The 13,306-nt window shown below is 42.9% G+C and overlaps 1 protein-coding gene across 5 annotated transcripts in view; it reads right to left on the bottom strand.

Moving 5' to 3' along the window:
- TRAPPC9 (trafficking protein particle complex subunit 9) overlaps positions 1-13,306 on the bottom strand; it is an 826,451-nt gene that overhangs the window by 382,666 nt on the left and 430,479 nt on the right. For all 5 annotated transcript variants that reach the window (XM_090040707.1, XM_090040706.1, XM_090040705.1 and 2 more), the window contains one exon: positions 11,308-11,461. In XM_090040707.1, the coding sequence (XP_089896833.1) occupies positions 11,308-11,461 (154 nt within the window). The remainder of the gene's footprint in view (positions 1-11,307; positions 11,462-13,306) is intronic.

Consider the following 13,306-nt stretch of genomic DNA (forward strand, 5'->3'; position numbering starts at 1 on the left):
CCCATGTGAAGACTATTTCTAAAAAATTAATTGAATCATAGCTAGGTAAACCATTTCCCTACTAGTGTGATTTTATAGCATGCAATACACTGACTAGAACTTTTGACTAGTCTTGTTTTAAATGTCTCAAATCAATGGAGAAAACTAAACTCGATATAGATACAAGCAAAAGTTCTAATTTAAGTTCTGATCATAACTTTGATGATAAGCTCAAATGCAAAGGCAGCTACATTTCCATTGCACAAATTATGCCCATTAGATGAAGAAGAAAACCACTGTTTCCATTTCAAATCACAGGTTGAAAGCAGAGCTATCATTTGGTTGGGGGGCAGGGGGAGGCAAATCATCTTCATAGGCTGGGCAAATCTGATATTAGAACAATTAAATTAAATATGGAACTCTAGAATATCATTGGTAGAGATGATGTTTAAGGGTTGTGGTGAGATCAGATACTATAAATGGTATCATTTTAAAACATAAATAAAAATACTTTCATTTAAAAACATTTACATAAATCAAATGCATTTTGGAGGAGACAGAGAGATGGCTCGCACCCAACGCTCACACCAGACATTGGGATATAAAACCAACGATACGGACAGGTAATGTACACTAGGGCTGTGCAAAATTCTGCCCAGCATTTTGTTTCACAGCTGCTTCAATGTGTTTCGAGCTCGAAACAGTGAAATCAAAATGAAACAAAACCCTCCAAAACAGCACTGAAACAAAACAAGGGAACTTGAAATGCTTCGAAACGTTTCAAATTTCAAAACCAGGCTAACTGGCTTCAGTGCCAGTAACCGCCGGCAGCACCCGCCTCCTGTCATCCGGCAAGCAGATCGGGGACCCACACCCCTGGGAGGACTCCAACACAGCCCCTGCAGCCCTCCAGTGGCACCACCGATCTTCCTGGCACTGGGTGCGGGATGCTCCCAGTGTCAGTCTGTCATCTGGCAGGAAGATCGAGGGCTGCACCCCCAGGAGGAGTCCGGCACAGCCCCCGCAGCCCTCCAGGGGGTGCAGGCAAGTCCCTAATCTGCCTTCTGGATGAGAGGAAGCGGGTGCTGCCAGCTGGGACCAATGCCAGGAAGACCAGTGCTGCTGCTGGCCCCAGGTGGTAGCACCCGTCTCCTGCAATCTCGCACGCAAATCAGGGGCCCGCCTGCACCTCTGGGAGGGCTGCGCGGGCTGTGCCAGACTCCTCCTGGGGGTGCAGCCCTCAATCTTCCTGCCAGATGACAGACCGGCACTGGGAGCATCCCAGGGGCCCCTGGTCAGCCTGCCAGATCACAGGAGGCAGGGGCTGCCACCTGGGGCTGGTGGCAGCACTGATCTTCCCGGCGCTGGGTGCGGGCTGCACCCAGTGCCAGTCTGTCACCTGGGAGGCAGATCGCAGGCCCACATCCCCAGGGAGAACCGCGTCCAGGGGGTGCAGGCATTCCCCTGATCTGCCGGCCTGCCGCATTTTACGATTCCCCATTCTAACCTATGGGCAAAATGGTGAAAAACGTTGAAACAGCAAAACAGTTTTGACAAAACCAAACAGAACAGTGTTTTTGAAATGAAATGAAACTTGAAACAAAAAACACTGTTCTGTTGAAACAGAAGCTGAAGTAAAACCATGCCGTTTTGCACAGCCCTAACGCACGTACCCACGGTATAGCTCTGGACACGAGCTGAAAAAATGTCACAGTGGTGTACTACTGATAAAGCATTCCTTTAAGATACGTTAAATATAATAGTATTACATGTACTATTTATTGATTTCCATCTTTAAGATAACAAGTGTGCTCCAAGACTTTTTCCTCACATTTACCAAATTGCTTAACTTTTCTTATTTTTATTTATTGTTTTGGCAAAATGCCATGAAGTAAAAAGGAACACAGAAATTAGTCTTATTAGGAAATCTCTGTATGAGGGGAAGCTCAGGGTTCAAGATCCGAGGGAACAATGCACGTTCATCCTGGCTAGTGAAAGAAGACGTTAGTGGGTCCAGGTCCACCAAATTTCATTAGCACACAGTCTGGCCTGTTCTCAGGGCCCTCTATGTCTGAAAGCATCCAGCCTCTAACATCACGCTCTTACACAAGAACCTGAAAAAAAACTGGTCACAGGAAAACTTCAACATCATCCAGAAGCTTTCTGCATTTTGGAACATTCGCGTCACTTTTAAAACAAAGCTGTGCCTGCTGAAGACCTAACTGAAAACATGGTATCTACAGTGTAAGTAACGCTTTGGGCTCAGTCTCTCTCTCACTTCTTAGAGAATGGGAACATCTTTTACCATAACAATACAGCAAAACAGTTATTTCTCTGATCAGGAATAATGGTCTGTGCACTTGTTTCTCTGATCTGATAATGGTCCGTGCACTTGTTGCAAGCCTTAAACGACTGTAACTCCACCTAAAGCTTACTCAGAGTGCCATAGAGGTGTTGCGGGCCCCATTAGTAAGACTCCTGAATAGACCTGACAAGTCTGAACCCATCACACTTCTCTTCCAACCTCCATAGCTGGCAGCTGAAGTAATTCTGCAGCCACTTCAAGATCCTTGTTCTCATTTTCAGAGCCCTTATTAGATTAGGGTTCAGTTATCTCAGGGAACGTAAAAGCCTACACTCTTCAGCAAGCTTACTACGCTCACTTAATTACTACTACTTGGTGGGGCCCAAATTTCATCCTGTCATAATAAGGGGAAGGACATTTTCAAGGAGTCTCACAAGTAGCAAATAAGTGTCTGCATTATGATACAGACACTAATCACATTTATAGAGTACATTTCACAACAGAACTGTTCAAACAAGTGTTTCCTCAAATAACCATGCAGAAAAGAATCAAAACAGCAGCCTCTCTCACTGTAATGCTACGTATCTAGTCCAAGACAGCCGATAGAAGTGCATACCGCAGTGGCAGCTTCCCCGAGGTAAGTATCTGTCCAATGATCGTTATTCTGAAATTGCCAATTTATTTCACATAGAAAACCAGACAGTAAGTGACAGTTTACAGTACCCTAACTATCCATTTGCACCAGTTCTGAACTAGTAACAATGGAACCATAACTTTATTTCTAGGGACACCGTCACTATACTATCTGACTGCCAAGATGACATTTCCATATAGAAATATTTGCTTATGACAATATAAATGAAATTCCCATATGGCAGGCATACAAGTGGTTGAAAAACGGTACTCCGAGTAACTAAAAATAATTTTCTATAACACTGGGAGGACATACCAAGTGACATACTTCAGGGACTCGTTCAGAGTCTAGTAATATTCAAAAGCTATTTGAGTGATGACTTTAATGACTGGACAGAGTATACTTATACAATCTGTGGAAGACACCAAGTTGGAGGAGGGCACAAACACTTAAAGCTGAAAATAACTTTAATAATTGAAGAAATTACCAGGTCTCATTAACATGAAAGTCAATAAAAACAAGTGCAAAATACTACACTGCGGGGGTTGGGGGGAAAATCAAATACACAAATATAAAGGGGAGAATATCTGGTTAGGCAGCACCACTGTAATAAAGGATGTGAAAGTTATTGTTGACACACAGTAATCATGAGTTAATATGATCAGAGAGAAGTAGTTAGCTGTGTTAATCTGAAGTAAGGCAGAGTAGAGATGCATTGCATAGATTAACAAAATCAGAGATGCATAAGCTTTCATGAATCTGAGCTCACTTCATCAGATGCTGTGAAAGGATATGCACAGAGCAGACTATCCCATCCAGAGATGCATTTGAATACATAGGACAGAGGGGAGGGAGTGGAGAGGCACAAGGGGAGGCAGTTGTGGGAGAAGCAAAAAAGTGTTGAACTCATAGAGAACAATGGGTCACAAGAGCTAATCCAGGTAATGGGATAAGAATCAACCGTGCCTATTTAGACCATACTTAATTCAGTCTGTGGATGATTTCTTGTTCTGCAATTTCGCATTCAAGTTCATTTTTGAAGTTTTGCTGTCTAAGTACAGCTACCCTGAGATCAACAGTGAAATGTAAAGGGAAGTTACAGTGTTCTGCCACAGGCTTTTGCATCTTTCTGGAACTGATGTCAGACAGGCGGTCATTCATTTCAACACATAGGGATTGCCCCATCTGTCCAATGTAGACAGACGAGGGATGTCATCTGGCAGCAATACAGACTACAATGTAAGCAGCTGATGCCATATATGACATTGGTAGAGGTACAGGTGAATAAACCTCAGATGTTATAAACTGTGTTATCTGGGCCAGTGATATGATACAGTTGCAAAAGAAGGTAAATCTCATCCTACAATGTATAGACCTGAGTGGTTTATGTAAAACCTGAAAAGCAATTATTATGCCAGCAAAGCCTTAACTGCAGAACAGTGCCCAGTTTTGGGCACCACCCTTTACATAAGATACAGATACACTGGAAAGACTACAGAGGAAAACAAGAACCGTGTTAAAGGTTTTACAAAACATGGCCTGAGGAAAGGTCAAAGGAATGGTGCCTGTTTAGTCTACTAGGCTAAGTACAGGCAATCAAAATGCCCGACTCCAAATCGATTCAATCTTTGCAGGTTAGTCTAAACTGCACAGATTAAACCAATAAGCAAGTGAACAGACATTCACCCTTGATTCCAGAAATGCAGCCACGTGCCTGCAGTAGCCCAGGCCAGAAGCTGGGGAGGACACTAGAGGACGTCATCTGGTTCAGCCGCAGCAGACAGCCTGGGCCAAGGCTAGCCCACCCACCCTGCCCTGCAGGGGAGATGCAAAGAGACTGCAGGGGAGACTGTGAGCTAATCTGTATCTGGAGCAGATCTGGGGCAGTAGATCAATAAACCAATTTAACCCGTTTCTGATCACTTGTATCACATAAGTGTAACTTCTGGGCACCTTTACACATGTTCCCCTGGGGGGGGGGGGTGAACAAACTTTACTTCAAGCACCCCCACCACCATTTTTAAGTGCTGGGATGCTGATACAAGGGACGCAGGAGGCTAACCTGACCAGCAGCTGCATAGATTCATAGATGCTAGGGTCAGAAGGGACCTCAATAGATCATCGAGTCCGACCCCCTGCATAAGCAGGAAAGAGTGCTGGGCCTACATTACCCCAGCTAGATACACATCTAGCCTTCGCTTGAAGACCCCCAGGGTAGGGGAGAGCACCACCTCCCTTGGGAGCCCGTTCCAGACCTTGGCCACTCGAACTGTGAAGAAGTTCCTCCTAATATCCAATCTAAATCTGCTCTCTTCTAGCTTGTGGCCATTATTTCTTGTAACCCCCGGGGGGGCCTTGGTGAATAAATACTCACCAATTCCCTTCTGTGCCCCCCTGACGAACTTATAGGCAGCCACCAGGTCACCTCTCAACCTTCTCTTGCGGAGGCTGAAACGGTCCAGTTTCTCTAATCTCTCCTCGTAGGGCTTGGCCTGCAGGCCCTTAACCATACGAGTGGCCCTTCTCTGGACCCTCTCCAGATTATCCGCATCCTTCGTGAAGTGCGGCGCCCAGAATTGCACGCAGTACTCCAGCTGCGGTCTGACCAGCGCCCGATAGAGGGGAAGTATCACCTCCTTGGACCTATTTGTCATGCATCTGCTGATGCACGATAAAGTGCCATTGGCTTTTCTGATGGTTTCGTCACACTGCCGACTCATGTTCATCTTGGAGTCCACTAGGACTCCAAGATCCCTTTCCACTTCCGTGCCACCCAGCAGGTCATTTCCTAGGCTGTAGGTGTGCTGGACATTTTTCCTCCCTAGATGCAGCACTTTGCATTTCTCCTTGTTGAACTGCATTCTGTTGTTTTCTGCCCACTTGTCTAACCTGTCCAGGTCTGCTTGCAGCTGCTCCCTGCCCTCCGGCGTGTCCACTTCGCCCCATAGCTTAGTGTCATCTGCAAACTTGGACAGAGTACATTTCACTCCCTCATCCAAGTCGCTGATGAAGACATTAAAGAGTATCGGTCCAAGGACCGAGCCCTGCGGGACCCCACTGCCCACACCCCTCCAGGTTGAAACCGACCCATCCACCACGACTCTCTGGGTGCGACCCTCCAGCCAATTCTCCACCCACCGGACTGTGCAGTCATCCAAGTCACAGCCCCTTAACTTGTTCACCAGTATGGGGTGGGATACCGTATCAAAGGCCTTCCTGAAGTCCAAGTATACGACATCCACCCCTCCTCCTGCATGCTATGCCGACCAACATGACCTACGTAACTTGTTCTAGGCTACCAAGACAACCCACGGACCCCGCTGCACTGGCCAAAACCCGCTCCAATCACAGGGTGGCTCACAGCTCCTCAAGGACAATGATACCATCCGTCTGTGCTGGAAGGAGCATTTCGTACTCCTCCTTAACCAGGAGTCCATCGTATCAGAGGAGACCCTCCAAGCCGTCCACAATGCCCTGTGGTTGAGTTCCTTGGCAAGCCACCAACCATCAAAGAGCTGAGGTAAGCCATCCATCAAATGAAAACCAACAAAGCCTGCGGGCCAGATAGTATACCCCCAGAGGCTTCCAGCTCACATCACAGCTCCACCAGCTTATCTTCTGCCTTTGGGATGAAGAGGACAACACCGGGGATCTCAAGAACGTGACCACTGTGACCATCTACAAGACGGGGGACAAATCTGACTGTGGGAACTACAGCCAGATTTCCCTCCTGTCCATTGATGGTAAGGCCCCTGAACCAATTCCGTCCCATCGCCGAGGACATCTGGAAACCCCATGCCCACTAACAGCAACTTTCCAACTCTAAAAGTAGCTTTCCAGTGGAACAGTCTATCTAATTAGGCATGGATCCCTATCAACAGAGAGCTGTAAGAGGCTGGACACATACCTGTCAGGGATAACCTAGGTCTGCTTGTTCCTGTTTCATAGCCAGTCCCTTGTGGACCTTTCCAGCCCAAAAAGCCTCCTGCTGATCTCTTCAGGCATCCTGTCCTATGAACATTCCCAGAACTTCATTTTCTTCAACTAATTTGGGAATTCCTAACCTAAAATTCCAAAGTGTGAAGGTAGAGGCTCGCAGGAGCCTTATCTTGAAGGACTCTGCAATGGAAACAGCATCCAGAAAATTCTGACTCCTTCTGACTTGTAGTAGAGAGAAACAAATCTCAGAAAGGGAACTATTCAAAGGCTACATAGAGAATGCTGAGTTTAAAATAAATAAATATTTAGAAAATATTAATAGAAGCATGAGCTGAAAATATTAGCCATGATAAAACTGCGTTCCATCTGGTCGTAGTCTGCTGCTCAGCTGATATCAGATGCCATTACCAGATGCTAAAAAAGCAAGTCATCATCATCTTAAGTTCTTGATACATCCATAAATCTCACCTATACTCTACTGAAATTTACATTTTTAAACTCAAACGGCAAAGCAGTATGTTCTTTCTAAGAAGTATGTTCTACTAATTCTGACCTCCTCGCAACAGTACAAAATCTGAATTGAATGCTTATTATTTTTTCTATCTATTAAACTGTACTGATACTTTGTCCCAAAACTAAACAATAAAAACCTCCTTTGTTGAAAAACTGAAAAAGTGACTAGATAAAGGAGTGCAGTAAATATATAAAAGAGATCGACCCTGCACAAGTAGGAACTAACTAGACAAGTTAATACTTCTCAAGTTCTGTGGGACCAATACAACCCCCAAATGTACCTGTAACACTAACTATTTTTAGAGATGCCGTTATGATTTGCACCCACTTAGCTCCTGGCACACATAATAAAATGCAACTCTTCTACTTCTTAATGTGAAAATCTCACAAAATACTGCCCAATTATTATTAAGACAATATAATCTCTAAACAACTCAGACGACTGGCTTGGAAAAATGTACAAACGCAGTTCACTTTTTTCTTCATTGAATATACAATACTCTCACAATTATGAAATTTGTAAGTGCATGTATTCTAGAGAGAGGTTGGTGTTATGAGGCTTTCCTGGGCCATTAATGTCCCTGGTAATGGATCCTGTATAAATCCTACGACAATACCCATTTTACCCATCTTTGTACCCCTCCTTCATTGTACGAGGTTGCAGAAATACATTAGCTTGCATTCATTTCACTAAACTAGAAATTGTTCAGAAGTGCTATATATCTTCTTTTTCTTTAGCTGTGGACAGAGTACTATTATCTAAAGCAAAATTGTTCAAGCATTGTTCCCTAAAGCATAAATCCCTCTTACACACATACCCAAACATAGAAAGTAAGATTAATGGAAAGTTCAAAAAGAGAGTCTGAAATTGGTCTCTCAAAAATGGTCTTACCATAGAAACCGCCTTTGTACAAACACATTCCCAGCTGGAATCCAAGCACCTGCCCATGTTGCACTATGGATATGGATGGTGTCCGAGGGCAGCCGACGGGAGCGACCTCGTCAACTGGGGTTCGAAGCCGGCAGAAGTACGAAGCAAGAGGTATCCATACAAGGTGGCCAACTGAGACCTTCACACTTGCAACAGAGGACACAGACTGGAACCCCATCGGGGGAGGGCTCCTTCATCGAGGAACGCAGAGGGCATACTTACGTGAGAAAATCCCCACCCGAGCTTACATAGTAGCCCTTAAGGGGAAGGGTAGTTGGGGTTTAAGGGGATGGCACTGCGCTAGGCATGCCTGGGCAGAGATATAAGGAAGGTTGTGAAGGGGTGCTGAAGTAAGGTCACTGTAGCCTCTTGGTGGACCTATTATTGTTATTATTATTATCATTGGTATCATTTCCATTATTGCTCTTAGTGTCGTTACTGGTGAGCATCGCAGCCAGAGGGAGCTAGGGCCCCTAAGCTCGCACGAGTCAGGAAAAGGTCTGAGTTTATTGGGCCCTCTTCCTAGGGCTGACTAAAATCAGGAGGGACCCGACATCAAGTAAGGGTCGGTCGTTGGCAAGCACAATAGCACACCGCTGAGGCTGGGATAGGGCGAGGTACAGGGGAGAACATCATGCCTTGGCCGCAGGGAGGCAGCCAGGATCAGACAGTCGTACCCCTCCACCACTGAAATATCATCGAAGTCGTGGCAGGTGGGATAAGAAGGGGGAAGACCGCCTGAACCAGGAGATCGGTGACACCTCCCCTAAGGGACCGAGCGAAAGGTTACCACCAAGTCCTTGGGCCGGGCAGCACAGGATCGTATGATTGAGGCCCGGCGGGTGCAGATGGGTAACTGTATTATACCAAGTTAGAGGGAAGTAGGGGGTTCTCAAACATCAGCTGTTTTGTTGTCATGATTTGGGCAGATGCTCCTATTCTGCAAGGAGTGGAAGATCAACTAAACAAGCTTACCCCTGCATGGAGATAAGTATTTCATTCAGGGGGATGTTACCTTGGATTGGCTTTATTTACTGCAGAATAGAAGCATACACATAAAACAGTTACTACGGAACAGCTGGCACAGGATAGGTCCTCCTCTGGACTGAAAAAATGCAGGCATGTTTTCAAATCAATTTCGGTGCACTGAACATCTGTTCTGCTGGAAGTCTAAACCAGGTTCTGATCACTTCAACTGGTTTGTGTCTAATGTCTGTCCCTAGCCATTGAGATGCATTTCTTACTGGTTTCAACCAGAACTTCAGAGGGCCTTGTGGAGTGGAGAGTGTGGCCCTGCTGGTACCCCTGCAAAGGGGCAGAGATAGATTATACACTGTTCTCCAGTCTCCATTTTGATTCAAATAAATAAATAATGAAGCAAACTTCTAATTCGTATGGTTGCAAAAAAACCCTTCAGAACAAGCTACTAGTGAAGAGACCATTGCCTTAACAGCAAACAGATATAAATAACACTGTGGCATGATTTACGCCATTTATTTCACTGAGCATTAACTTCTACCTCAGCAACAATACTTTCAGTACCTACATTGGAAAAGTAAAAGTAACTTATGTTAATATTATTGCTCAACCACCACAAAAAAGAGGGGGTCTGTTTTTACTGCACTGAAGTACTTGATTACAGGATTACAGTTCCAGCGGGAGAATCTTAACCATACTACCAGGGAGCATTAGAAGTTTTGCTAGGTTCAGCAAAGCAAACTTCTAAGTCACATTTTCTCTTTTTTAAATGAAATATAGGAGTAGGACAGGGAACTAGGCACAAGGAATCTTAGTTTCTATTTCTAGCTGTGCCACTGACTCACTACATATAGTTTTATGTTATTTCAGTTTATGATGACAAAGCATTTGAGATCACTGAATGAAAGGCACAGTATAAGTGCAAAGTGCTACCAAGGTTCTTTTGGCAAATGCGATATCTTTTGATTAGACCAACTAAATAGTTGGGAAAATTGTTCTTTGCAAGTTTTTGGGTACAATCACCCTTCTCCAGGACAGCACAAAACAACAGCAGATTCACCCTATGCCTGAAGAAGGGTTGTACCAAGCAAACAACCTTGTCTGCATATGCCCTTAGACCAACACACCCACAACCAACACAACCAAGTACTATCAGTTCACTATTAGTGAAACCTTAACAGGCTGAAGAGGCTTAATGATGGATCATGATCTAATATTCACTTTTCACATTTTGCTTCTGTAGAGAATTTACCTAATATTTTTAAACACCAATTACTTGTACGCATCAAGTTAAACATAAAAGTCTTGTTACTGTAATCCCTTATGAATTAATAGTGAAAGGATATATTACTGATTAAAAATAATGTGAGGCAACACTATTGTACTTGTTCACCGATTCTCTAAAGAAATACAAAAATATGTTCTCAGTTTAAGATACTGTTCCATTTCTTTTTAAGTCTTAAAAGCATTTCCCAAATTAAATACTGGAAAAAGGAAGCGAAACCTCATCATAGTAAATGAAGTTATACCCTATAATGTCAGTAAGCTAATATCAGATATATTATTTGATTTGTACAGTGAAGTCAAATATATTAATTACAGGTTCTAACTGTCAATTACAGGCTCAACAATATCATTATTATATGTTATAAATCCTCCCTCAATCAACTACCCTCTTCTGAAAAACAGAAATGACCCAAAAGGAAAAGAAACAAAGAAAAAATGTTCCTGTAAAATCATTATTCATCAACCTTCACTATTTTTTTCCATTCCACAAGTCAGGATGAAGTCTGCAAAATGCTTGTATGACTCAGAAAAAGACAACCATTATATTAAGACCTGAACAGCATGCAAAATCCAAATACTACACAGTACAATTAATTTTCAGAAGTCTATAATTATGTAAAGTTCTACAGTTCTGTTTCCCTTTTCAATAATTTTGTTAAATGGTGATTTAAATTATAAAGTAAAATGTGTCAGGAGGTGGCTACATACATTTTTTTGAAGCACACATTTGTTAAAGGATATAATTTTCCAGCAAATGTCTAACTTGCTGTTAATCTCCAGACCTTTTGCCTGTTGTCTCTCCTCTTCCAGCTTCTTTGCATTTGCAAACTGTACCCCTTCGCTAGGGGAATCTGGAAAACTCTCGAAGTTGAACTTGTCAACTTGGATAGCCATACTGTAAGGCAGAGAAAAGAAAAGAATGATCAATATAGCAATTTTTCAGGAATCACTTGTAGATCAGTTCACATGGCTTTCTTTACCAGGCCAAACACTACAATATAGCAACTTATTTTCTTCACTGGGATGAACTCTGAATAGTAATTAAACAGCAGTATTCTTATGATAAAGGAAATGCAAACCAAGCTACACACAAAAATCCAAATTAGTAACTTAAGAAAACAGTCACTTGCCGAGGACCTGATTTCTTTAATGAATTATTCAACACTTGGATGACTGAGTTCAGTGGGATCTACAGGGGCTTTGCAGTCCTGGGACTTGCAACAGTGCAGGATCAGGGTTTAATACTTCCAGAGCAACAAAGGAACGGGGGAGAGGGGGTGGCAACAACAAACACTGGAGCAAAGGATTATACTCTTCCTATGGTAAAGCACATATTTCTTAGGAAGTTTAATAAGCCAAATCCACATAAAACCAGAATTAAATATAAAATCAAAACTTTAAAATTATGCAAATATAAAAATGCCCCTGGTGTAAACATAACCATTCTTACATGCACCTTTCCGCTGCATAAAATACACGTCTTGGTTTCGTTCCTTCAAAATTTTTCTTATGAAACTCACAAGTACGAACAAAGTTTCTGCCTACGGTTCAAACCCTGCATGTCTATATACTAGAAAGGACTGGACCCCTGCATGCTAATCAAACACTTTGTTATATAAATTAGTGCCCTCCCAGGTGCTGACATGCTGTTTCATATTACTAGGTCAAGAGTAAGTGAATATACAAAAACAAGTTTTACAAGGCTCTTAACATGAGCCAACCAAGTCTGCAAATGTGCAAAATCTGCCTTTGCAATTATCTTGTGCAAGTCAGCAAACATAAGCACCCAATTTGCATTCAGCCATGTAGATACCGTACACAAAAATCATTTGTAAATGAAGTTTATGAAGTTCATAGCTACCGGCCACCTTCATGCATTTCAAGTACTCCTAGACAGTATCTGCAACATCTTGTCTTAACAGCACTACAGCAAATAATTAGTGAAACAATCATTTTAACACACACAGTGTGGATAAATATGTTCAAAATAGATTATGGTGTACCGTGTGCTCAATGATCACCTATTTAATTATAAGCAATAATTAGATAAACATAAAAGCAATTTAAACTTCATAAAACCAACTGAAATGTGGTTTTACCAAATCCAATAACTCACGCTGTCAAAACACAGAATCATTTATCTGAAATAAACTGCAAAGGAAAACAATTAGTAAAAAAATTAAAGCATGCTGTTTTGAATGACTGACTGCTGATGATTTTGCACCTAGGCAAAATAGAAGGTAAAGCAACACGGTTCCATCACCATTCAAACAGGAGTCCAGCTATAAAACGGGGTCCCCAATAAACTTCATACAACTGGAGGGAGTTATGTTTGTCTCTACTCGATAGCTCATCAAATCCACATCCAGGAATACTGTTTTCGTGGGTAAAAAATAATAATGAAGAAAAACCAATGAAGTACCAGCAACTGAAGTTAACAAACAGGCAGACTTTTAGAGAGAAGGCTTAACTGACGTTGTAATGATGTAATATTCTTAGCAAATAGGAAGAAGTAATCCTTTAAGATTTATTGCTAGAGATTAGTCTCATTTCTGGCCTTTGGTAGCTGTAGTAGAGAAGCTTCAAGACACCTGCACACACAGAGAGTAATATAGGGCCAAATGGTTTGAGATGGATAGAAGCTTTACCCCAGCTGAGGCAGGAGAGGCTGTTAATGCTACGTGACTCGCCCAACACAACAGTCAAAGAGCACGACTGAGGCAGGGACGCCTGTGGCAAC

Source organism: Crocodylus siamensis, chromosome 3, assembly GCF_052110815.1.
Source record: "Crocodylus siamensis isolate JL-2025a chromosome 3, ASM5211081v1, whole genome shotgun sequence".
Taxonomy (NCBI): domain Eukaryota; kingdom Metazoa; phylum Chordata; order Crocodylia; family Crocodylidae; genus Crocodylus; species Crocodylus siamensis.